At 50.6% G+C, this 25,359-nt stretch overlaps 1 protein-coding gene and 1 long non-coding RNA gene across 7 annotated transcripts in view; one reads left to right on the top strand and one right to left on the bottom strand.

Moving 5' to 3' along the window:
* Nucleotides 1-24,019, top strand: part of TCF3 (transcription factor 3) — a 107,390-nt gene extending 83,371 nt beyond the window's left edge. For 2 of the 6 annotated variants that reach the window (XM_056822184.1, XM_056822183.1), the window contains exons 9-20: nucleotides 924-1,026; nucleotides 1,467-1,609; nucleotides 1,789-1,915; nucleotides 2,628-2,686; nucleotides 4,641-4,719; nucleotides 8,149-8,222; nucleotides 8,635-8,817; nucleotides 9,149-9,272; nucleotides 11,336-11,483; nucleotides 11,996-12,234; nucleotides 18,749-18,893; nucleotides 23,399-24,019. In XM_056822184.1, the coding sequence (XP_056678162.1) occupies nucleotides 924-1,026; nucleotides 1,467-1,609; nucleotides 1,789-1,915; nucleotides 2,628-2,686; nucleotides 4,641-4,719; nucleotides 8,149-8,222; nucleotides 8,635-8,817; nucleotides 9,149-9,272; nucleotides 11,336-11,483; nucleotides 11,996-12,234; nucleotides 18,749-18,891 (1,422 nt within the window). In that variant the 3' untranslated portion in view covers nucleotides 18,892-18,893; nucleotides 23,399-24,019. Of the gene's footprint in view, nucleotides 1-923; nucleotides 1,027-1,466; nucleotides 1,610-1,788; nucleotides 1,916-2,627; nucleotides 2,687-4,640; nucleotides 4,720-8,148; nucleotides 8,223-8,634; nucleotides 8,818-9,148; nucleotides 9,273-11,335; nucleotides 11,484-11,995; nucleotides 12,235-15,374; nucleotides 15,602-18,748; nucleotides 18,894-23,398 lie in introns of all 6 variants that reach the window. The other 4 variants (XM_056822188.1, XM_056822185.1, XM_056822187.1 and 1 more) reach the window with 4 other exon arrangements.
* LOC130458254 (uncharacterized) lies at nucleotides 9,180-14,389 on the bottom strand. The gene is made up of 2 exons (XR_008917360.1): nucleotides 13,810-14,389; nucleotides 9,180-9,977 (listed from the first exon to the last, which is right to left on the bottom strand). It is a non-coding gene; the product is annotated as an uncharacterized LOC130458254 (long non-coding RNA).
* Nucleotides 24,020-25,359: the final 1,340 nt, after the last annotated feature.

Genomic DNA, 25,359 nt, shown 5'->3' with positions numbered 1-25,359 from the left:
AGAGAATGTCAGAGCTGGGAGAGTCCTTAGAACAGAGAATGTCAGGGCTGGGAGGGAGCTTAGAACAGAGAATGTCAGAGCTGGGAGGGAGCTTAGAACACAGAATGTCAGAGCTGGGAGGAGCTTAGAACACAGAATGTCAGAGCTGGGAGGGAGCTTAGAACACAGAATGTCAGAGCTGGGGGGACCCTTGGAACAGAGAATGCCAGAGCTGGGGGGACCCTTGGAACAGAGAATGCCAGAGCTGGGAGAGTCCCTAGAACAGAGAATGTCAGAGCAGAGAGGGCCTTTAGAAACCAAAATGTAAGACTGGGGCTTTGACCCCAGAATATCACATTGGGAATTTGAAATTGAGTGGGAAAATGCAGAATTAGAATTCAGTTTTCTGGGCTCATTCTCAGCAAGTTCCTGTCACAGTATGTTTTCCTTTTCTGATATATCCTTGCCTTTTTTCCCCCAGTCCTTCTCCTTTTCCCTATTTTTTTTCTCTCCTAAGGATATACACTGCCTATTACCCCATCCCCCTACAGTCTCCCCAAACTTCTAAGTAATTTGTGGAAAATTTGAAAATCCTCCTGCTTGGGCCAAAGTTGGGGAGAAGACGGGTCAGCGCAAAATAACCCTATTTCCCCTAGTGGATGACAGAGACAAGATTGGTTATATAAGTTTGCAAAGAAGAAATTAATCTCATTTGAGCCTTGCAATAGCCCTGTGGGGTGTAGTTCTTATTACCCTCATTTTTCAGAATGGGAAACTGAGGCTGAGGAGGGGGTAAGTGACTTTCTCTGAGACTCAATTCCAACTGTGATCTTCTAGTCTCCAAATCCAGCCTTCTCTCCACTGTACCCCTACCTACTTCTTGAGTAGAAGGAGTGCAGGAACGTGTGCTAGTTTTTCTTCTGAGCACCTCTCTTCCTTGGCAGGTGTACCCCTCAAACTCAGGTGATGACTACAGCCGAGATCCCACGGGATACACTTCCTCTAAATCTGCCAGTACTGTGTACCCTGCAGCCTTCTACATGCCAGGTATGACTCCGTCGAACCCAATGTTGGGGGGGAGAGGAACATGCCCTTGTTTTCTATATGTGCACAACCACACTGACCATAGAGAGACAGCCAGGCCCAGGTGCTCGGGCTGGGATGAATGGGAGCCATTCATCTTTCCCTACCTAGGAGTTTGGGACATGCATCTTGGGGGACCTACAGGGATCTGGTCTCCTTTTGGGACTGGACAGCCAGTGCCCAGACTGACCCAGGTCAGCTCCTAGTCCAGGGTCCAGTTTAGAATTCCATCTGGGATCAGGACTCGGGAAAGTGCCACGGTCTGTAGACTGCTGAGATAGCATGTGAATTGATGTAAAGGGTGTTGGGAAAGTAGGTAGACAAGCATCTGGGGCCAACTTTGTAGCCCCACAACCCTCACTGTATCCATTTCTCTCTTTCCTTTGGCCCTGTCCTCCCAACAGATGGACTACACAACTCAGCGGACCTATGGAGCCCATCAGGCACCATGAACCAGTCCAACTATGGCTCCTCCATGCTGGGCAGCTCCTCTTCCCCTCTCCCTCAGAGTGGCGGCTTCAGTAATTTACACCAGCACGAACGAATGGTAAGGGGAGACCCCCCCTCTGGGGATGGGAGAATGGAGCCCTTCCCCAAACAACGACAACCCCTTAAAGACTGGTGGTGCCCCAGCAAGCCCCCAAACAGATTGGAAAGCTGCCCCTTGGAGTTCAGCCATCTGACCCATCTCTCCTTCTCCCTCTGCTTCTGCGGGGTCTTCCTAAGAACTACCAGATGCATTCAGGGGAAGTCAATGGTGGGATCCCATCCGTGTCCGGATTCTCCTCTGCCACCGCCCCTTATGGCGTCTCAAGCCATACACCACCAATCAGCGGGACAGAGAGCATCATAGGTAGGTACCACTCTATTCCTTTTTTTAATTTCATTTCATTTCTTTCAATTACACGTAGAAGCAGTTTTTCACCATTGTTTTCTGTCATTTAGCAGTTGCAATTCTTTGTTGCCCTCTTTCCCCCACCCTCCAGTGGTAAATAGTCTGATATAGGTTTTATCAATTCTTTCATGTAATGCATATTTTCATATTCCCCATATTCTGACCAAAGATACATATCACACACACACACACATACCTGTGTGTCTGTCTGTCTGTCTCTTTCTCTGTCTCTCTCTTTCTCCCTCACCAACACGCACACTAAAAACTCGTGAAGGATGAGCTTTGATCTGCACTCAAGACAGTCCCTTTTTGGGCTAGATCACTTATTTCGGATGGTGAATTTCCCTCCCATCTGGTCCCCTCTTATATTCCCTGACTTCAGTGGATCCAGGATGGAACAGAGCGTTTTGAAAGTCTGGCTCCAGAGTCAGGCCCCAAGGTGGGCACCAGGAGCATCCGTCAGAACCTGGGTTCTGGTCCCGGTCCTAGAAGGGGCCCCCCCAGCTCTGCTCTTCCACGTTCCATCTTCCCTCTCATCTCCAACATCCTGTGTTCTGAGTCCCCTTCCTCCTTTTGTGCTTCTCTGTGTCCACGGTAAGAGGAAGCCCGCCCCCTCCTATGGTATGGGAGTAGATGGGGTGACTTCTGCCTTTTTCTGTTTCCATTACAGGTAACAGAGGGACTACAGCTGGTAGCTCAGGAGATGCACTTGGGAAGGCATTAGCTTCGGTAAGAGCTGCTTCTGCCAGTTTTTCTGTCCCCTGAGATAGTGGTAGGACAGGACTAGGGAATTCAGGAAGCAGATTTACTTTAGCCCAGTAAGAATTTTCTCAGTCACTCAACCTCTCTTTGTCCCCAGAAGGGTTCCAAGAGTCCCTTCCCCTTGGGTGGGGAGGGCTACGTTCTCCCCTGTGGCAGACCCAGCTGGGAGATGGCCTTAGTTTCCCTCGTGAGACTCTTATTTCAGATGGTGGGAGAAGATGATGAAGGGGGTGTGGGGGTGTCCTAAGGTACCCGGCCTCCTCATGTGTCTCCTCTCATCATTATTCTCTTGGGTCCCTGACCAGTGTTCTGTATCCCAGTTCCCAGAGCCCACTGACCAAGAGAGGAGACAGCGACAGAAGCTCGCACTCCTGCTCCCCCCAACTGAGAATGGCAGCCCATATTCCCAGCAGCTCACTCAGGCTGCCCTTGAGCTCTGCCATTTTGTAGGTAGTCCCATTTCCTTCTCCCCCCATCACTGCTTCTCACCACAGTCACCCTGAGGTGGGTGAAACTGAGAGCACCGGGTGTATGTGCCAGGAAGCGAAAGGCATGGTGGGAACAGTGGTACTTGGGGGCCTCACGTTCATTTGACAACTGTACCAAACCTCCACTCATCATCCTGCTCACCCTTGGGCCACCTCCATTTCTGCCTCCTGGTGCACAAAGGATGGACAAGGAGGGGAAGGGAGGGTGGCAGTGTCATCGTGGCTGCTCACAGAATCATAGCTGTAGAGCTATTCTACAGATAAGGAAACTGAGGCCCAGGGAGGATTGATCCCTTCCCCAAAGTCACTTATGTAGTTAGCAGCAGAGGCAAGAGACAAGGTACTTTTTCTTTTCTCTGGAACTGATTTCCCTATTCCGTGTCCTAGATGCTCTCCTTGGGAGCATCATTCGGGACAAGCTGCCCCAAAGGCCTTCCTTCATTCCCTCAGCCAATCCGGGCTGTAAAAAATATTCCCATTTCTGTATCTCTTGGCTTTACCAAGCCTGGCCAAGACCTGGAGTAGGAGTGGTCTAGTTCACATTCTCATTGGTAGAAGCCTGATGGTCCCACAATTAGGAAGTATTAAGACCTAGGTTGACCTGGACCAGCTAGGTGGCAGAGTCGATAGAGCACCAAACTTGAGGTGAGGAGATCTTGGGTTCAAATCGGGCCTCAGACTTTCCTAGCTATGTACCTTTGGACAAGTCACTTCACCTTGGATTGCCTAGCCCTTGACACTCTTCTCTTTTCGAATTGATTCTAAGATGGAAGAAGGAAGGAAGGAAAAAAAAGAGAAAATTAATTTTGAAACCAGGCCTCCGAATTCAAACATTCTATCCCATCTCCCTGCCTTAGGATTTACTCAATAACAGCACAGGGCCATAGAGATCATCTATCCACAGAAGAAATGATTCCTTTAAGTCTCTCAAGAACTAGATTCAAACCCAAGAGAGAACTAGAATTACAGTCCAAGTCCTGTTGCCTCCAAATGCACTAGAGTCCCTGGTTTTTTTTTTTCTGTTTAAGACTCAATATTGATTTTTGGTTCCAAAGCAAAAAAAGTGGTAAGGGCTAGGCATGGAGGGTTGAGTGAATTGCCAGAAAGTATCTGAGGCCAGATTTGAACCTTGGAACTCCCATATTTTGCTATCCAGATATCCCTATTGTTCTTAATCAATAACTACAAAAAAGACATCTGTAATAGCAATGATATTTAAAAGGATATCTCTACTGCTGTAGATCAGCCATCAACGGAAAGCTACCTGTTATTTTGTTTCTTTTTGTAATCCAACATTGGGAGAAATACCAGCCCACCAGCACCCTGATGTCTCATCAGTTCAAAGATAAGGCAGGAGTGGCCTCACTTGGACCTCAGACTAGGAGACCACCTGAACCATTTTTTCTTTCTCTCTTCTTCTCTCTCCCCTCTAGATCTATTCCCCAGACCACTCAAGCAATAACTTTCCTTCTAACCCCTCGACCCCGGTGGGTTCCCCTCAGGGACTTGCAGGTACGTGATCTAGGGGAATGGGGGGGGCATGAGGGATCAGGGTGGGGACTTGCAGGTATGTGATCTAGGGGAATTGGGGGGGGGCACGAGGGATCAGGGTCCACCCTTTTTGGTCAGCCCAGTGGAGCGGTGATTGTATGGGAAATTTGTCTGCTCGATTCAATGCACGTTTTCAAGGCATTTCTGTCATGCTGAGATTCGGTGCTCACCTGCCTTCACGTGGATCAGTATCTGAGCTTGGGTCCAAACTTGTTCTTGAGGGGATTTACCCCCACTTCTCTCCTTGCCTCCCCAGGGCCCGGCGCAGGCACATGGGAGGCCCTTAGTAAATGTTGTTTGAATTGGCTATGGCAGACCAGTTATCTCCCCTTCCCCACCAGGTGGGGAGGTGTAGAAGGATAAGCTGTGACTTTACCCAGCCTAAGCCATAGCCAGCCCCTCCGACCACCTCCTCAATCCTGTCTTCAGAGCCAAGGGAGAAAGGGCAGGAGAAACCGGGAAAAGCTGGGGAAGGGTTTGTGGGAGAGGCCCACTGCATTGCCATCCCCATTATTCCTCCTGCTGCCCTCCCTTCTTTCGTCACCATTCGCTCTCTATTTAAGAGAGGAAGCTCCTTGGGGTCGTCTGCCTTTGAAATGTGTGTGCCCAGGGCCTAACTCAACATCTGGTGCACAGTAATGACTTCCAGGGTCCATTGGCACCCCTTTGTGCCCATCCCTCTCTGGCTCAGGGCCATGTGCTCTGGCACCCCGATACAGAGGCTCCCACTATCCCTCTCCCGGTACTTCCTCACCAACCTGCCTCCCTTGCCTTGTCCCTGAACAGAGAATTTGCCACCCTCCAAAGGAGGCCGGGAAAGGGCTGGCCAGTGGGAATCTGAGCCTTTTTTTAAGACTTAACTTCTTTTAAGATAAGATAGTTTCGTGTTACTGTGGTTCTTAGAAGCACGTGGCCTAAGAACAAACATGGAGAATTGGAAAAAGTGACCCTACAGCAAAGGGCACCGTCACTTAACCAGTAGACTTGTTGCAATGCTGTTTCTGATCTTTATTTGGCCATTCCAAGAAACTGGATTACATCTTGTTTCTCTGAATAGCGCTTTAGTGGATGACTTAGAAGAAGAAGAAGAAAAGCCCAAAACCATCCAAGGAGGAGGTAGCAGGAAGGAAGGAAATAAGGGGAAAGCATCACTAACTACTCATGAACCTCACAAGAGAGGTGGGGGGAATAGGGGAGAGCCTGGGCAAAGGGGAGCTAATACAGCGAGTTACTGGCCACACCAGGACGAAACCCCAGTCCCCTGATTCCAAGCCTGGTGGCTTTGCTTTTGCCATCTCCACCCATCCTTGCCCTCATGCACATACCCACTGTACTCACGTACCCAGTCATATTCCCGCTCATACTTCTTCCTCCCTCCCCGTGCCTGCCATGTAAAACCCCCCAGGCCCACATCTTCCACGTAGGAAGATGGATGCTTAGGAATGGCTGTGTTGCTAGCTCTCAACAGTGGACCACTTTTTTTTATCCCTCCCTCTTCCTTTCTCTCCCTCCCCTTCTCTCTCCATTTCCTCCTTCCATTTCTCTCCTCTGTTCCTTCCTCCTCCTTTCTTTCCTTTCTCCCTCCTGTCCCCCTCTCCATTCCCCTTCTCTCTTCTCTTCCTCCCTCCTTTCCCTCCCTTTCCTCCCTCCATTTCTCTCCCCTCCTTCTCCCCTCTCTTTTTCTTTCCTTCTCTCCCCCTTCTCACCTCCCTTTCTTTTTTCCTCCTTTCCCTTTGTTTCCCTTCCTCCCTCCCCCATATACATAGATATCTTTGTAGAAGAGCGTGTAGGTGTGTTCTCAGTCTCCTGCTTTGTTCACATCCCCCTCTTCTCCCCTCTTACTCCCCCCCCCCCAGGATATCAGCTGGAGGGAGAAGGAAGTGAAATCTCTGGGTTTCTGGAAGAGCTGTCAGTTAAGTTAAAAATACTTCAGGGCCCCCAGTAGGTGGGGTCCCCACAGCTATCTAGTGCCTTCAGGGCCACCTCCCACTCTCACTACCAGCCTTGCCAACTCTCACTTCACTAAATAGGTCCAGCAGCTCTCCCCTGTAGCCCTGAGAACCGAGGAAGGGGTAAGGGAGACTTAGACATTCAAGCCCACTGTCCCTCCGAGGTCCTCCCTTCCAGCGGATACTTCCTTCCTAGAGAGGGACTGAGTACTCTGGAGAGTAAGCTAGTAGGAGAGTTGATTTCTCTGACCCTCAAGGAGCCAGGCTTTGCTCCCAGACTGCACCACCCCTAACCCATTGGGGGGAAATGGCTCCCTGCACACAGGCCCCTATGATGGCTCCATTGTTGGGGGCTAGAAGGGAGGCCAGGTGTAGTCACAGAACAGACAGTGGTGCTTCTTCCTCCCCCTCTTGGTGTCTTGTGTTTTGGTGTAGAATCATGGGGTTTGGAGCTGGACCTTTGAAATGTTCTAGCCCAACCCCCTCATTTTACAAATGGGTAAATTGAGTCCTAGAGAGGTTTGTTTGTTTGTGTGGTGGTGGTGGTGGTTGTTGTTGTTGTTGTTATGGTGGTTGGTTGGGTTTTTTTAAGTGATTTGCCCAAAGGTGATGGAATAAGGTACCCACACTCCACTTTGGCACACAACCTCCCATTCCCTTCAGATTTTTACTGTTGTCCATCCCAATCCTTCACAGTCTCCATCTTTCTTATTAGTGGAGGCTTTGTTTTTGATGTTTGAATCTTACTGAGATGAAGGGGGGGCATGAATGGGGAGAACTTCTGGAGAGAGAGACAGGGGTGGGTCCCCCAATCCCCAAAGGCCTTCCCAAAATGTTCTTAATGCTCAATGAGCTATTTTTTGGTGAAGCAAATTTTGTTGTGTGGGAAGATGGTGCCCCCATGTGGCATCTCAAGGTTGTCATGATAAATTATAGAAATTCTGTATACTCCTTCAGGTTTTACAATATCAGGCACTTTCTCAAAACAGCCCAGGAATTAGGTAGTACAGGTGCTATTCTCCCCATTTTACAGAGGAGGAAACTAAGGCTTGGTGAAACAGTTTGTTTTATTGTTGTCCAGTTAGCAAATGTTAGACCTAGGATTTGAATTCTGAACTCTTAGACTATAAACTGGACCCTTCTTGTTGTAAAATGTTGGCCTTCTGGATCACAGAATATCAGACTCAAGAACATTATTAGTCAAAAGCTAGAAGGGATCTTTGAGGGAGTAGATAACAGGAAAAAATGTTTGGAGAAAGATGCCTTAATTTTTAACCCTTACAACGTGAAAGCATTTAGTAACTTCTGGCTGTGTATAAATCATCTCATCCAGACCCGCTTATTGTACAGACGAGCCCTCTGAGACCCAAAGAATGCCAGTGGCTTGTCCAGAGTCTCACAGCTTAGAGGCAGGGTTTGAACTCGAGTCTTGTGTTTCTAGGCACATCCCAGTGGCCCCGAACAGGAGCACCCGGTGCCTTATCTCCCAGCTACGAAGGAACTCTTCACAATTTAGTGAGTGCCTCTGCTTCCCCTTCCTCTCCCATCTCTGGGACAAGCCTGGCTGCCTGCCTGGGGAGACTCAGAGAGGATTCGGGGGGGCTGCCCCGTGTTCCAAAGATACCCCTCCCCCTTGTGCCTGTGTGTATAGAGGGACCTGGGTAAGTGGGGTACGGACATGTCCAGGGAGCCCCACTTCTTGAGCCCCTAAGGGGGCCTGTCTCCTTTCTCCCCTAAGGGAGGAAGGGAATAAAGAGAGAATTGTAGGGTTTCCCCTTCCCGAGCCACAAAGTATGGACTGGAAGGGAAATAAGCCTCCCTGGACAATCAGCCCACCCAACACCCTGTCTGGCTTTGGCCATTTAGCAAGAGATTGAAGGAGGCAGAAGGGGAAACCCTAAACCCCCTCTATTCCCCCCCCCCCCAGCAAAACAAGATGGAAGATCACTTAGATGAAGCCATCCACGTGCTGAGGAGTCATGCCGTGGGGCAGACGGGAGACATGCACGGCATCCTCGGGGGTACGCCGGGGCACAGTGGGGCAGTGGGTGCCCTCAGCCAAGCCTTCTCCACTTCCGTCATGCCGCTGGTGGGGCGACACTCGAGCTTGGTGAGTGGGCCGGATGGGGACGGGCCCTGGGATGAGTCCCTCCAGCTTCTCCATCTCCTCAGAAAAGGACTTCAGTGGAGGTCTGACTCGTTAGATAGAGAGGGGTAGTGGTTTGTGCCCTGGGATTTGACGGCGGATCTTCTCTAGTCCCCTGTGCCCCGGGCCCTGCTCTGCCTTTGAACCCTCTCCCCAGATTAGGAGAAGGGAGCCCGGGCCTTCCACCCGCAGTGGGCCGGTGGCCTCCCCAGCCTGGTCCCCTGCCTCATTCCGAAGGGGAAGGGGTTTGGGGGAGGATCCGGTTCTCAGGCCCATTCCTCTGCCTGTCCTACAGGTAGGGGGCAGCCACACTGAGGACGGCCTCCCCAGCAACTCCAGCCTCCTTCACAACCACGTGTCACTGTCCTCCCAGCCCGGCTCGCTCCCCGACCTCACTCGGCAGCAGGATGCCTACAGCGGTAAGCGAGCCCACGGAGGCCAGACGGGGTGTCGGGGAGAGGCTTTCTGTCTCAAACCAGAGATTTCCCTCCAGTTTTCTTTGTTGTTTGCTTGCTTTTTACCCTTGCCTTCCGTCTTGGAATCGATGCTGTGCACTGCTTCCAAGACAGAAAAGCAGCAATGGCTAGGCAGTGGGGGTTCAGAGTCACCCAGCCAGGGAATGTCTGAAGCCGGGACGTCTCCTCTAGGTCTGGCTTGATCCTCTCAGCCAACTAGGTGTGCTACACTGCTGGGGGGGGGGGCTCCCCCTTTCAGTAAGACATACAAAGACAATCCCTGCCCTCAAGGAGCTGAATAAGGGAGAGGCAAAATGTATGGAGACATGCTTGAATGAATCCTGTTGCAAGGGGGATATCCAGGAAGGGTATCTGGAACAAAACCAGAGATTCCAGGGGGCCAAAGTGAGGAGGGGCAGATTTCTGGGAATAAGGGTAACAACTCAAGGCAGAATGACGAGGGCTAGGGGGAAAGGGTTAAGTGACTTGTCCAGGGTCACACAGCCAGGAAGTGTCGGCTCATATTTGAACCCAGGTCCTCCTGACTCCAGGCCTGATGGTTTATCCACTGTGCTACTCACCTGCCCCAGAAAATACAAGATTGGGCTGAGTTAAGGTGAAATATCCAGAATGATACTGAGGTTCACTGGGAGGATGGATGCTGGTCCTCTGAAAAGAAATAAGGAATTTTAGAAGAGGGGAGGGTTTGAGGAGTAAGGTGTCTTCAGGATAGCCAGTTCAAAATAATCATTAAGCAGTTGGTGATTTAGGACTGAATCTTGGGGAAAAGATTAGGGCTGGACATACAGACCTAGAAAACTTCCACATAGAGATGATAGTTAAACTCGTGAGAGCTGGTAAGATCACCAGAGGAAAAAAGAGGACCTAGGACAGTGCTTTGGAGGAATACCCAAAGCCAATAGGCATGGCATCCAGTGGAAGGGCTTTCAGGTGGGAAGAAGACCCAAGATCACAGAAAGGGAGTAGTGGTCAAGAAAAGTGGGGAACGAGAAAAAGACCCATCAGATTTAACAACCAAGAAATCATTGGCCACTTTGGAGAGCGCAGTTGAGTAATGAAGTCAGAAGCCAACTTCAAAGGATTTGAAAGAGAAGAAATGTAGCCATTGCATGTAGCTGTTTCATGGAATTTGAGAAAGAAAGGACGGAGATAGGATGATAGCTTAAGGAGAGGGGGAGGATTTTTCAAGGATGATGGAGACACGTGGACAGCAGAGAAGAAAGGGAGAGTGAAGATAGAAGGAAAGAGATAATGATTGCAGGAAAATCTGTTGGAGAGGGAGGAGATCAGGGTCCATGTGGAGGATAACCCTTGGCCATAAGAAGGGACCCCTCATAGTCAAAGCCTGGAGTAAAGGAAGGGGAGAGAAGAAGAGGGAGAAATCTTGAAAAAGGGTTCTAAGATGTACAGAGGGGAAAAGAGGGAGTTTCTTTCTTGGGATGACTTGGAGTACCTCCATAAAGTAGGAGTTCTCAGATGAGGAGGGAAGCTTCAGGAGAGGAGATTGGGGATAGCCACCGGCCTTCAATCTCTGAAGGCATTTTCTCTGATTGGCCCCCAAGTCTGGAATGCTATCCCACCTTTTCTCCACCTCCTGGCTTCCTTCAAATCCCAGCTTAAAATCTCTTACAGAAAGCCTTCCCAACCCCCTCTTAGTTCCCGTGCTTCCCTCAGTCAATTATCTCCTATTTATCCTGTCTAGAGCTCGCTTTGTATGTATTCATTTTAATAGTGTCTTTCCTATTAGATTGTAAGCTCCTCCAGGCCAGGGACTGCTCTTAGGCATCCTTAGTGTAGGGCACATAGGAAGTGTATGTAAATATCCTTCGTAAATATCCCTGGGTTGGGACCGAGGAAGTCTCTTGACTGCGTTGGAAGTCAGGTTCTCCAGACTCCCGGAGCCGGGGTCTCTCTTTTCTGGGCTCTGATGTCTCGGGTGGGTTAGATGAGGAAGCAACGTTGGCTAAAGTCTTTTGTCTCTCCTGGGTCCCTGCCCCCCACTGCAGGCTTGACGTCGGGGCTGGGGAGAGCCGGCGCTTCTTCGGGAACCAGTGAAATCAAGAGGGAAGAGAAGGAAGACGAGGAGAACACGTCGGTTGCAGACAACTCAGAGGAGGAGAAGAAGGAGATGAAGCCCTCCCGGACTAGAACAAGGTGCCCCCCAGGAGCATCCTCATCAGCAGGACTTCCCCGACCCCTCCTGGCCCGTCCTTAGGGGTGGGGGTGGCCCCACCCGTGTCCGGCCGTGAGCAAAGGGCCATTATGTCCAAGGGACCCTGTTTTAACTTCCTCTCCCCCTTCCCCTCCTTAGACCCCAGTGCCCCTCTTCCCTACTGCAGGCCGTCTAGGGCCGCTCCCCCTCACTTCCCCCCTCGGGCCTCACTGGCACAGGCACATTCCTCCCTAGGTCAGGTGAGTGAGTGCCCCTGGTGCCCTCACCCCCATGCATGCGTGCACACGCTCCTGTCACACAGCTGCTGTCTCACACACACACTCACACTCACACTCACACTCACACTCCCATGGCAGGATGGCAGGAGGCACTCAGAAAGTGGGGGCGGTCAGCTGGGTGCCAGGACAGGATGCCCGGGGTTCCCTGGCCCAGGCCCAGAGGGCACCCACGGAGAATGTTCCCTGTCTCGTTCTCTCATTTCGGAACCCCCTAGTCAAGATGAGGATGAGGAGGACGAACTTCTCCCCCCAGAGCAGAAAGCGGAGAGAGAGAAGGAGAGGCGGGTGGCCAATAACGCCCGCGAGCGCCTCCGTGTCCGCGACATCAACGAGGCCTTTAAAGAGCTCGGCCGCATGTGCCAACTCCATCTTAACAGTGAAAAACCGCAGACCAAACTTCTAATTCTCCACCAGGCCGTGTCGGTTATTTTGAACCTGGAACAGCAAGTGCGAGGTCAGTGAGAGGCCCGCGGTGCTGGGGGGGCCCAGCGTTGGGACGGAGCCGGCCGGCGTGGGCTGTCTGTCTGTCTGTCCGTCCGTCTGGCTGTCTGTCTGGCTGTCTTGCGGCTCCTGGGCCCACCCCGGGGGCCTCCCCAGCCCCCCTTCATTGCTTCCCGTCTCTCCTTCCCCGATGCACTCCCTCCCTCCCCTTTGCTTCTCTCCCTGTCTTCCCTCACCCAGCGATGCACACACATCCCACCAGGCCCTTGCTAGAATGCCTAGAATAAACTTCCTTAGATGAGTGTCGGAGCCAGCCCCCCACATCTGCCCAGAGAGGCTGGGGGAGCCAGGGGAGGGAGTCTGAATTTGTCTATTTTTAAACCCTTACTTTCTGTCTTGGAATCACAGACTCGATACTGTGTACTGGTGCCCCGGCAGAAGAGCGCTAAGGGCCAGGCACTGGGGGGTAAAGTGATCTGCCCCGGGTCACCCAGCTCAGAAGTGTCTGAGGCCAAGTCAGTCTGAATTTAAAGCAAGACCTCCCCCGTTGGGGCTCTGGCAGGGGCTGGGGACGGACTGACTGACCGATTCTCCACCGCGCTCTTGGTCCCGGGATTTTCTGCCTCTTTCTGCTGGGGAGGATGGTCAGGGGCCGGAGACCCTGGACCGTCTCGCCCACACACGGCCTCCTTGTCGAGTCCGGTTTGGCCCCTTGCTGGTCAGCCTGTTCTAGAACTTGTTCTTGGTCACGGAGAAGTTCTTCTTCTCCCCCGAGGGATCTTGCATCCTCAGGGTTTTAAAGCCCACTTTCCTGAGCTAGCCAGCAGAGATCCGAGGGGAAAACTTAGAGGCCACGTAACACAAACCCTTCCTTTTAGAGAGGGGGACACCGAGGCGCAGAGTAGGGAAGGGAGCTGGTCAAAGCCATACAGCTAATAGGGTGCAGAACTGGGATTCCAAATAGAGGCTTTCCCCACCAAATGCTGCTGCCTCTCCCAAGCATTGTTATCACAGATGAGGAAAACTGAGGCACAGAGGTAAATTGCTTAACCAAGAGTCATTCAGTGAGCATCAGCACCAGGGTTCTTTCCACTCTCCCCTCGCTATCTCTTGGAGCGTTTACCTCTTTGTCTCTGCCTTCCCCTGCCTTTCAAGTCTCACCCCTATGAGCTTCCTCATTAACCCCTTCCTCTCTCGTTGGGTTCTGCCACTCCCCTCCTCCCCAAAATAAAATCCCTTCTGCCGCATTAACTCTTTCTTCCCTGCAGCACTCTTGCTCGGATTGGAATGTCAGGCCTGGGGCCTGAGCCTCCCTCCCCTTTGCCTGCCCTCCGCTGTCCCATCATGGCATTTTGACTTTCCCTCTCTTGTGTTGTAATATTTTGCGTCCTGTTGCAATGTGTGTTTGATAATCCTGCCCCCTCGCCCGCCCCTGCTCATTCACTTTTACTTTCTCTCATCCTCTTCTCCTCTCTCCCTCTCCCTCCCCCATTCTCTCTTTCCTTTTTCCCCCGTTGATTTCTTTCCAATCTCCCACAGACAGTCCCCAGCCGACCCCCCCCCTCCCCCCCGGTGGCCCACTCCCTACCTTGTACTTGCTGATGGAGACGGAGCCCGGGCCGGGGCAGGATGGAGATTGAGGGCCAGGCATCCAAACCTAAATTCTCTTTCAAAACAAGGGATGGTGGGAAAGGGGATGAAATGACCAATCCAGACCAGGGAAGAGTCACCGTCGGCCACGATCACTTTGGTCTTCTGCTGTTGTCCTTTTTTATGCTTGCTTCCCAAGATGGCAGGGAGTGGGAGGCTGGAACAAGTGTAGCTTGCCATCCCCTACCTCCCCCACCTCAGCAGCTAGAGGCAGGCAGATGTGGGGTCCCGCCCATCCCCCCAGGAGCTTCAACTAGCGGTCACAAGAAGATAGAGGCTTAGACGAGCCTCCCCCAGATTTCTTCATGCTGGATACTGAACCCTTGAGGGTCAACATCCCTTGTTGGACAGTTTGCAGATAAGATGGCCATCCGCCTCCAAATTTATATATGAAAGAGAGAGACAGACAGACAGAGAAAGGGAGAGAGAGACAGAGAGGGAGACAGAGACAGGGAAAGGGAGAGAGAGAGATGCAGACCCTTGTCTAGTTGATCATGGGAGACCGTGTTCCGCAGGGCCGAGGATCCTGGCCTCCAGTCCTCGTTGCCCATCCCAGGACCTCTGATTCTGGAATCCGTTATTTGAATTCTCTTTGCACCGTCTCAGATGTGAACTGAAAACCCGAGCCAGGGATAATTACACTAGGGATTCGTATTAGTGACCGTGACAAGGGGACCCTTTTCTGTAGTATTTTTAAGGTCTAGAAGGCAGAAGCCTCTCCCCGGCTTTTCCGACCTCAGCCTTGACAGATCACCCACTCTTCCCGGTAGGCAGGGGGACCCTCCTTATCCAGCACGCCTTTGGATGGCGGAGGCTATGCTGTCCCCGGCATGAAACCACCTAAGAAGGCCCGTGTCGCTCCAGAAAGATAATTCCACGGCCTGTGCTGAGGCTGTGGATCCTGCTCTGGGAGGAGAAAGTTGTCTAGGGAAAGAAGGAAGCCAGTAGGGTTAGGAGGCTGCCTGCCTGCGCAGCACCCTCTGAGCCCCTCCAAGCTGAGCCTCTTAAGAGGCGGCGGGCCTCTGCCAGAGGATGGTACTCATTGAGCCTCGCGCTGAGAGGCTCCGAGCCGGCCACGTGCATGCAAACGGGTCTTGTCCTCGTGGAGACGAGCCTCCCTGCCTCTCTCCTCCTTTAACATTGTCATGAGCTCAAACCCTGGTTTAAGTCTTCACTTTACATGCACAGGAGCACTCACAGATGGGAACAAGCATATTCCGACCCTGCTGTGGCTGTACGCACACACGCACACACACACACACACACGCACACGCACACGCACATCTTTGGCCTTACAGACACATCCACACACTATTCCTTGAGACCACAGGCTGGAACCTACCGTATGGGCCCAATTCTAGGACTGCCCTCGGCCTCCCAGTCCCCGTGCCCAGCGACGAGGTGGGGGTGCCAGCCCCCCTCCCACCCCCGTCCCCCCCTGCCCCACCAGCCCCTCAGAGAGCCTGCCCTCCCTGACTAATGCCTCTGGTGCTGTGAACCCAGCAGTACCGACGAGGCCCTGTCATTGGAAGAGAAGGATCTGAGGGACCGGGAGAGGCGGATGGCCAATAACGCCAGGGAGAGGGTGCGCGTGCGGGACATAAACGAGGCGTTCAAAGAACTGGGACGTATGTGCCAGATGCATTTAAAATCGGACAAAGCACAGACCAAACTGATCATCCTCCAGCAAGCCGTGCAGGTCATTCTGGGCCTCGAACAGCAAGTGCGAGGTACGGTCCGAGGCGGGTGCCGCCTGCCCTCGCCACCGCCGGGAGCCCTCCCTCCCCAGAGACACTCACCCGCGCCCGTCTGCCTGCCTCTGTCTCTGTGTATCCGTGTGTGCTCGTCTCTGCGCGGACAGAAGCCCGTGCGTGTGTGCGTGTGTCCTCCTGATCTCATTTTGCTTCCTTCCGTTCTCACCCCAACTCGGTGACTTGGATCTACCTGGCCAGGCCCGCTCTTTCTCCTGAGCGCCAGCCCCGTCTCAGAGACCGTTCAGAATAACCCAGCTCTATCTGCTCCCCAGCCTCGCCCCATGCTCCCCTCCTTCCCGTCTAGACCCCCATCTCTGTCGGTGGCGTCGCCGTCCCTCCTGATCGGTCAAGAGGCATTTATTAAATAGCGACTGTGCTGGATGCTGTGCCAGTGGTCAGAGGCAGAATGTCTCTGTTCTCAAGGATTCACGGTCAAATGAGAAAGATGATGCTCTAGACAGACACATGGATGGATGGACGGATGGACGGACACATACATAGACACACATAGTCACATGGATGGATGGATGGATGGATGGATGGATGGATGGATGGATGGATGGATACATAGATAGACACGTAGATGCATGGACAGACACAGGTACATAGATAGACATGTAGATGGATGGATAGATAGACAAGACATAGATGGATAAATAAATTGACAGGCAGATACGTAGGTAGAAAGATACATAGATAGAAATGAATATATATAATAAAATGAAGATACTCAAAAGAGGGAAGGCCCTAGCATTACGGGACATTCGTATTTTTATTTTTTAATTTAAACTGTACCTTCTGTCTTAATAGAAAACTTTTTAAACCCTTAGGATCAATACTGTATATTGGTTCCAAGATAGAAGAGATAAGGGCTAGGCAATGGGGGTTAAGATCTTAAGTGACTTCCCCGGGGTCACACAGGCAAGTGTCGTGAGTTCCAATTTGAACCCAGGACCTCCCATCTCTAGGCCTGGTGTTCTACCCACGGAGTCACCCAGCTGCCACCCTTAGTATTGATTCTAAGACAGAAGAGCCGCTAAGGCCAGGCTATGAGTTGGGTTTAAGTGACTTGCCTGGGGTTCACACACCTGGGATTTAAGGAAAATAAGGAGATGGAAGAAGAGCCAGTCAATGAAAAGTCCAGAGGCCGGAGCTGGAAGTGGCTTGTTTCAGGAAGAGTTAGGCAGCTGGTGTCCCCATTTGAAATCTCAGCGGCATCTTTGACTCTCTTTCTAAGGCATCGACAGGTCTACGTACACCTTTTCTGTCCCCCAAACTGGTCCTTTCCTATTGCATCTAGAATAAAATGAAAATTTTAGGTCTCCTTGGCCTTGTTCCAAATGACATTTCTAGCTTTCTCTTCACTTGGTGTGCTCTTTTGTATTCTTGTCAAAGCATGTTAAGACCTCCTAGCTCTCTGCCTGTGTGTCCTTGAACCAGGCTCTGTCCTTCTATGAGTTTCCTCATCCATCAAAGGTTGGGAGGGCCAGACGAGATGAGCCATGCTTGAGGTCACTGCTAGCTCTTGCACAAAGGTCCTTTGCCCTCCCACCTCCATGCATGCCTTTTTCTTTTTTAAACCCTTACCTTCCATCTTAGAATTAATAAACTTAAGTCAATTCCAAGGCAGAAGAGCAATAAGGGCTTGGGTAACGAGGTTTAAGTCACTTGCCCAGGGTCACACATCTAGGAAGTATCTGGAGGCCCATCGTACATTCTGGCAGGCTGTAACTGGAGGTAGTCCCTCCTAGTGTCAGATTCCTTGTAGGAAGTCCTTCATTTCCTCCTCCCTGAAGCCTCCTCTGATTCCCTCGCTGCTATCATGTTTGCTCTCCCTTCACTCATATCCTCACAGCTCCCTTCTCTCCCTACCGTATGTATCTCTTTCTTGTCTGTGTATGTACCCCCTCCCTGGTAGAAATGTCAGCTCCTTGAGGTCAAGGGGTTGGCTTTTTTTTCCCTTTGTCACCCGGTGAGTATCTGGCTACATTTGTGTCTTTACAGAATTATTATTCCTTTCAGACACATCTCACTCTTGGTGTGACCCCATTTGGGGCTTTCTTACCCAAAGAAAGTATCATGGTTTGCTATTTCCTTCTCCAGCTCATTTAATAGATGAGAAAACTGAGGCATAAAAGGTTTAAGTGTCTAATGTCTGAAGCCAGATTTCCAATGCTCACGCTCCATCCCCTGAGGCACCCTTCACATAAGAGTCGGGGTGCTTAATAAAAGGTGGCCAGCCCTTGTAGAGCCTGGCCTCTCCATCTCCCACTCTCCCCCGGAGGCAGGCCAGCACACCGGATCCTTCTAAGTGGATTCCCAAATGGGACAGCCTTGATCCTGATGGGGACTGAGTGGAACCGTGAGCGACCTCAGACCAACTGCCTCTGTAGGGTCTTCTGAGGGGTGGCTAGAGTAGCTTGTGGCACTTTCCTCAACCCTGAGACATCACCAGGCTGTGGCACGCCACATAATACGGTGGAAGTAAATGAATCTCAGCTCTGTCTGCTCTTTGCTCCCTGTGTGTCTTTAGGCAAACCTCCTTCCTTTTGTGCACTTTTCTTGAAAATGAGAGGGTTGAGAGTGAGTAAGGGGCTCAGTGTATAGAGGGCCAGACCCAGAAGACCTAGATTTAAATTGGTCCTCTGACACTTCCTACCTCTGTGACTGGACAAGTCATTTAATCCCAGTTGTCCAGCTCTTACCTCTTTTCTGTTTTGGAATGGATACTTAGCACTGATTCTAAGACAGAAGTTAAGGGTTAAAAAAAAATGAGAGGGTTAGATTAGGGGATCTCTGAGGTTCCTGGTCCAGGTCTATGATTCCGAATACAGTACCAAGAATCACTTCCATCTCCTTCCCCCTGAAGGTTAATTTCTCTTTGGGAGGGAGTGGGGAGGTGTCTGTGTGTCCGTCCGGGGTTTGTTTAGATTCATTCTTTTTCCTTCCTTCCCTCCCTCTCCTCTGGAGGGAGAGCCCCCAACCCTGTCTTGTCTCTGGCTTACTCTGTCCTGTTCTCACTTTCCCCCATCTTTACCCATCTGGCTCTCTTGTCACCACAGATGTCTTCCCCATCAGACGTCTACCCATTGGGTTTGTCTTCTTGCCCCCCTTTCTCAACAGAGCGCAATCTGAACCCCAAAGCCGCCTGCTTGAAGCGTCGGGAAGAAGAGAAAGTGTCTGGAGTGGTCGGTGATCCTCAGATGACACTTTCAGCTGCTCATCCGGGCCTGGGCGATGGTCATAACCCCGTTGGACATATGTAAAGGTACGGTGCCTACCCTTGCTCCTAAAGACCACTGGACCCAGCCTTGTACCCTGAGCTTCCACACAGTTTGGAGAAGCTCTACAGTTGGCTGTGGAGTGTGTCACCCCGTGGGTGACATCCAATTTGTGGAGTTAGCCATCTTTTGGATTATTTAGGGTTTTTTGGATTTTTTATTTAGATTTATTTAGATCATTTTTTTAGATCGCCACCACGTGAGATGGCTAAGAGTGGACACACTGGCTACTGGGGTCAGGAACCCCAAAAAGGCTGGAACATCGGCCTGAATCTGCTGGGATGGGATTTCTACTGAGATAAATGTGAAGCCGTACACTTAAGTACACACAAATCAGCTTCTCAAGTAATAGGAAGAGGGACGAGGTTATCAGTTTGTCTGAAAAAAGTCTAGAAATGAATTTAGGTGGATGGTCAGTGTAAAATTGGAATTATCCAGAAGTAGAAGGTGCTGCCTCAGGAAGTCATGAGAGGAAGGCCTCCCTCCTAAGTTCACATTTGGCCTTAGATACTAGCTGGGTGCCATTGGCAGGTCATTTCTCTTACCTTGCTTCTCAGCAAAACGGGGGCAATAATGGTGCTGACCTCCCAGGGGTAGTGTGAGGAACAAATGAGATGTTTGTAAAGCTCTAGGCAAATTTTAAAGCACTATGGAAGCACCGCCGATTATTATTGATTATTGTTATTTGTGTGATTTCTGGGCCATCCAGTAAACATTAGGCTATGTTCAGTAGTTCCTGATACTGAGGCAAAGGAATATAATTTGTCAACAAACCAGCATTTATTAAGTGCCCTCTATATACCAAGTACAGTGCTGGGTGCTAAAGATACCGAGATAGAAGGGAGGTAGTCTTTGCCCTCAAGAAACCTTTATTTTATTTCTTTTAAAAACCTGACTTTATTTGATCTTGTCTCTAAATTGTGTCCTGGCCCTTTATTCCTTCCTTCCTCCCTTACCTTCTGTCTTCATATTACTTCTAAGACAGAAGAGCACTAAGGGCTAGGCAATAGGAGTTAAGCTGAGGCCCGATTTGAACCCAGGACCTCCTCTATCTTCAGACCTGACTCTCTCTCCATTGCACCACCTAGGTGTTGCTGTCCTGGCTCTCTTATTCACATGGATAAATTCTGGTTCCTAGAAACAACACAGTCCATTAAAAGGGAATGCTGGATCTGGAGTCCCCGGGTGTTGAGTTTGAGTCTTGGCTCAGTCACTTAATGCCCTGAGCCGGCCATGTAACTTTTCTCAGCTTTGGTTCATCCATCATTAAAGTGAAGGGGTTGGACTAGAAAACCTCCCACAGCCCCTCCAGAGCTGACTTTGTATGAACCCAAACCATTAGTTTGGGGTCATTGGGTATTTGGGATTATCTGTGGCAGCCACTGTGTGGATCATCGAGAACAGTATGTGGGGTGAGGGACAACACGCCATCATTTGAAAACATGGCTCCGGAGAGCACCTGGGCCTTACACATGCTTGTGGTATGTAGAGTGGCACCCAGCCCCTTGGAGCAACAGCCTGCAGCCAGTGCTGGGCCGTGTCGCTCTTCCCGCAGGCATGGAACAGCTTATTTGTTTGGTCAGCTGCTGGATGAGATGGCAGATACCCCAGGGCTTCCTCCTCCGAAGCCCCCCAATTTTCTCGTCATAATTCACTACCGTTTGCTTGCCACCCCCAAAATGACTCATGAGACTCCTCCCTAAGAGCCATCCCTCTTGTTCCCTATGGATTGAGTAAAAGGAGAGGACTTTAATTTACAGGAAGAATGAATGGAATCAGACCTCACCCTGGTCAACTTCAGTACTAGAATCCGTCTCCTGAGCTAGGCTGGGCTGTCCTTGCCCCGAATCACAGTGGCGACCACCCCGTATCTGAAGCACTTTCCAGTCGACCAGTTGCTCTCCTAGGCAGGAGGAAATACAAGTTTTCTAGCCTATATTTTCTAAATGAGAAAACTGAGAGGCTTGTGGAGAGAAGGGATCCACCTAGTGAACTCCCCTCTGGTAAATCACCAAAGCCAGGACTCAAACTCGGGGTCTGTCTCTCTCTCTGTCTCTCTGTCTCTCTCTCTCCATCTCTCCCTCTCTCCCTCTCTCTCCGTCTCTCTCTCCCTCTCTGTCTCTCTTTCTCTCTCTGTCTCTCCATCTCTCTCTCTCTCTCTCTGTGTCTCTGTGTGTGTGTGTGTGTCTCTCTCTCTCCCTCTCTCCTCTCTCTCTTTCCCTCCCTCCCTCTCTCTCCCCTCTCCCTCTCTCTCCCTCTCTCTCCTCTCTCTCTCTCTCTCCCTCTCTCCTCTCTCTCTTTTCCTCCCTCTCTCTCTCTCCCCTCTCCCTCTCTCTCCCTCTCTCCTCTCTCTCTCTCTCTCTCTCTCTCTCTGTCTCTCTGTCTCTCTCTCTCCCTCCCTCTCTCTCTCTCTCTCTCCCCCCCCCTCTCTCTCTCTCCCTCTCCTTCCCCCCCCTCCCTCCCTCCCTCTCTTTTCTCTCTCTCTCTTCTCTCTCTCTCTGTCTCTCTCTCTCTCTCTCTCTCCCCCCCCCTCTCTCTCTCTCCCTCTCCTTCCCCCCCCTCCCTCCCTCCCTCTCTTTTCTCTCTCTCTCTTCTCTCTCTCTCTGTCTCTCTCTCTCTCTCTCTCTCTCTCCCCCCCCCTCTCTCTCTCTCCCTCTCTCTTCCCCCCCACCATCTCTCTCGCTCTCTCCCGTCTCTTATCTATTTCTCTCTCTCACCAAACATGATACTTCACTTATGTTTCAGTAGCATCAACAGTTCTCTGTCAGCCCCGCATAGATCTAGTGGGAGTAAACAGAAGGATGAGTACTTGTTGTTCGGTTGTATCCAACTTTTTGTGACCCCGTTTGGGGTTTTCTTGGCAGAGATACTGGAAGAGGCTGCCATTTCCTTCTCCGGCTCATTTTATAGATGAGGAAACTGAGGCAAACAGGGTCAGGTGATTCACACAGCTAACAAGTGTCTAAGGCCAGATGCAGACTTGGGTCTCTCCATCGCACCACCTAGTCATCTTTATATCCCAGACAAGTGCTCCTGCTAATTCTACTTGACCTTCAGTGATGGTCAAACACTGCCTCCAGTTCAGCCTGCCTACTTGGACAGCTCCTATTTTTAGGAAGTTTTTCTTACTGAGTCAAAGATCTGTGTGTGCTCACATGCCTCTCTTCCCTCTCTGTTCTCAATTTATGACCTCTCATTTATCAGAATCAACCCCAGCAGAAGTTGAGCAATGGAAACCTGTTGGGCTTTTCTTTGTTGCTGTTGCCCACGACATAGCCAGCTCTTGGTCTGGGGCCAAAGCAAAGTCATCTCTGTCCCAATACACCCACCCCTACCCCATCACTCCTTCCCAGAGGCATCCATCATCCTGCCCTCCTGAATCATTCTCTGGGAGGAGAAATCGGCCTCACACAAAAGGCTGGAGCCAAGAGGGTTGGGGCACATAAGCTCTAAAGATGCTATACGAGGTGCACCCAGGTGACTCAATAGAGCTAGAGATGGAAGATGCCGGGTTCCAATCTGGCTTCAGACACTTCCTAGTTGTGTGACCCTGGGCAAGTCACTTAACCCCCATTGCCTAGCCCTGACCACTCTTCTACCTTGGAACTGATAGCATTGATTCTAAGATGGAAAGTGAGATTTTTTTTAAAGAATGAAAGAAACTAGGGATATGGAATGGAAGCTCAAAAATGCCTTTTGCTTATTAAATTTCTCCAGTAGAGGTTGTTTGTGGTCAGGACCTCTGGGGTACCTTCTCCATATATATCATGGGACCCTAGCTCTAAAGCTGGAAGGGATCCCAGAGGTCCTCTAGGCTTCCTCCCTCCCAATTTTACAGACGAGGAAAGTGAGACCCAGGGAGGTAAGGGTTGCAGGCTGAGGTCCTCTCCCTCTGGATGTATCACCACACTGCCTCTCTTCTTCTGAGGCCCTTCCCAGCCCTGACACTCCACATTCTTTTTTTTTTTAAACCCTTACCTTCCGTCTTGGAGTCAATACTGTGTATTGGCTCCAAGGCAGAAGAGTGGTAAGGGCTAGACAAGGGGGTCAAGTGACTTGCCCAGGGTCACACAGCTGGGAAGTGTCTGAGGCCAGATTTGAACCTAGGACCTCCCGTCTCTAGGGCTAGCTCTCAATCCACTGAGCTACCCAGCTGCCCCCGACACTCCACATTCTTAAGGACCCCAGAATCCCAGTATGGACAGGCCCCAGCGATAACTTGACAAGAGTCCTTTCTGCATAATCCTAACCAGTAGCCATCCAGCCTTGGCTCACAGACCTTCGAGGAAGGGTGGGATTTGCCACCTCCCAAGCTGATCCATTCCGTGTGTTGTGGAGAAATTTCCTGATGTGGAATCTAAATTTGCCTTTTAGCACCCTCTTCACTGCTATGTTGTAAAGATCTCCCCAGTGCTAGGACTTACCTTTGTTATTTGGGCATCGCAACATGCCCTGTCTCACTGGGCTCTTTGGCGCTTTCCTTCTCTCCCAGGTCCACCACCCCAGAAAGCCTTGTGACTCGACCCATCTTCCTAAAATGGAAAATCCTGGCCCTTCTCCCGCCGACGTCTGCCCCAAGATGGAAGACTCTGGCACACGCCGTAAGGAGCAATGTTTTGGTTTTTGATTTTTTTTGTTGTTGTTGTTTTCTTTTTTTTTCTTTTTTTTTGTTTAAAGAAAGGGGGGAAAGGAAAGAAGGAAAGAAAATAAACACTTCGTCAAAAAAATTGCCTTAAGTATAAAGAATGGAAGAGTCAATACATATCACTCAGTTAAGAAGGGGAAGACGCTGTGTTAAACTTGGCTTGTTCACAAACAGCCAGCAGCAAATCGTGCCTAAGCCTAATATTTCTGTTTGCTGTTTTTTTTTTTAAGGAGAATAAAAGAACATTAGTTATGAGATTTTTTATGTAGAAGAAAATAGCGATACCTTTGGGATTTTTTTTTAAGCTTCTTTTGCGTATGTTTTGTAAGCGACAAATTTTTTTGTATAAAAAAAACAAGTCTTGTGTCCCATGCTTTTCTGCTGCTGTTTCTATAGTTAAATGTTGCCTCTCTACGATCAACCAGATTATTAAAAGTTGTATTAAAAAGAGACTGGGTTAAAAAGCAAGGTTGACTCCTTGGGAAGCCGCTCAGTGTGAATGGAGCCGTGTGGGTATTTCTCAGTTTCATCTTGTTTTTTTCCTGTTTGGGCTTGATATTTTTTTTTTAGTGGTTTTATTTAGGGGACTTTTTCCTGTGTTGTTATTTTTTAAAATCTGTTCTGAGGCTCCCTTCTGCTCTCTCCTCCCACCCCAGCTGTCCAAGTCTTGTGTTCCCGATGTCTCACATATATTTTCCATATAAAGTTCATGGACTGAACACACCTTGTTGCTCTGAGCCACCTCAGATTGGGAGGAAGTGGACAGAGGGGGGTGGTTTCTTTTCTCTCCGTATTCCCTTCCTCAGATTTCCAGAGGCCGAGCTTCCTGAGGCTTCCCATTCCCTGGTTCTTGGTGTAGGAGTTTATTTTTCAGGACTCGATAGGGCTGGGAGGGGGGAACCACAAACATTGCTGCTTTTTCTCTCTCCCTCCTCCCTTTCCCACCAAAAAGCATACGTGGCGTAGTCCTCCATCTCTCTACTACACCCAGCTGCCTCTCTCCCACCTCTGACCCATCCTGGCTGGCGTGTCCCAAGGCAAGTTACTTTTAGGCAACTCTGCCCACGGTGCAGGAAAGGTACGTACCTGCCTGCACCAGTAGTGCTTTCCTCATCTGGGAGTTCCCTAAACCAGTCATAGGTCCAGTCTTAATCCAGAGGCCATTTCAGCCAGTTTCATGTTGGGTTCTGAGACTTACGTTACCAAAAAAGATGGCAACTTTCATTGGCAAAGGGAGCTTCCCCAATGGGTGAAATCCTAGGTCCGTGACTGCCTGTGTCCGCAGGAAAGGAGACTTTGACCTGCCGGAAAGGACCCTTCGTGGGGACTTAGACACAGATGAGGCAAGAGGGTGACCGGGCGTCATGGGGGGAGGGGTGAAAAGGACAAGATGGCGACTCAGGAAGCCGCGTGGTACCCCTGCCCCAGAGATACTCGGCCCCTTGTTCCTGACAGAGGGCAGTTAGGTTCGGGCTTGATTTCCTGGCTAGAAATCTTCACATCCTAGGATTCTTACCCCTTGCCCCCGGCCCCCAGTGTCAGAAAGCTTTACTGGGAATCTCTCATCAGCAATGGACATTCCCTCCGTACACACCCTTGCCTGCCCTCCCTCTAGTCTCACAAGAGTGCTGGCAGGATATTCTCCCCGCTGCCCCTCTCCCGTCCAGAAAGAGCTTGGGTTCCATGAGGCAGACATGTAGGGGGCGTATCCACATAAGCAGTTCATTATTACAGCCTTCCTGACAAAGGCAAACTTAGAGACTCCTGGGTTGGGGAGAGAGGAATCTTGGGAAATCCCCCTGCATGAA

This window comes from Monodelphis domestica, chromosome 3, assembly GCF_027887165.1.
Source record: "Monodelphis domestica isolate mMonDom1 chromosome 3, mMonDom1.pri, whole genome shotgun sequence".
Classification (NCBI taxonomy): domain Eukaryota; kingdom Metazoa; phylum Chordata; class Mammalia; order Didelphimorphia; family Didelphidae; genus Monodelphis; species Monodelphis domestica.
Note: the sequence above shows the minus strand (reverse complement) of the source record. Positions and strands in the feature narration are given on the sequence as shown.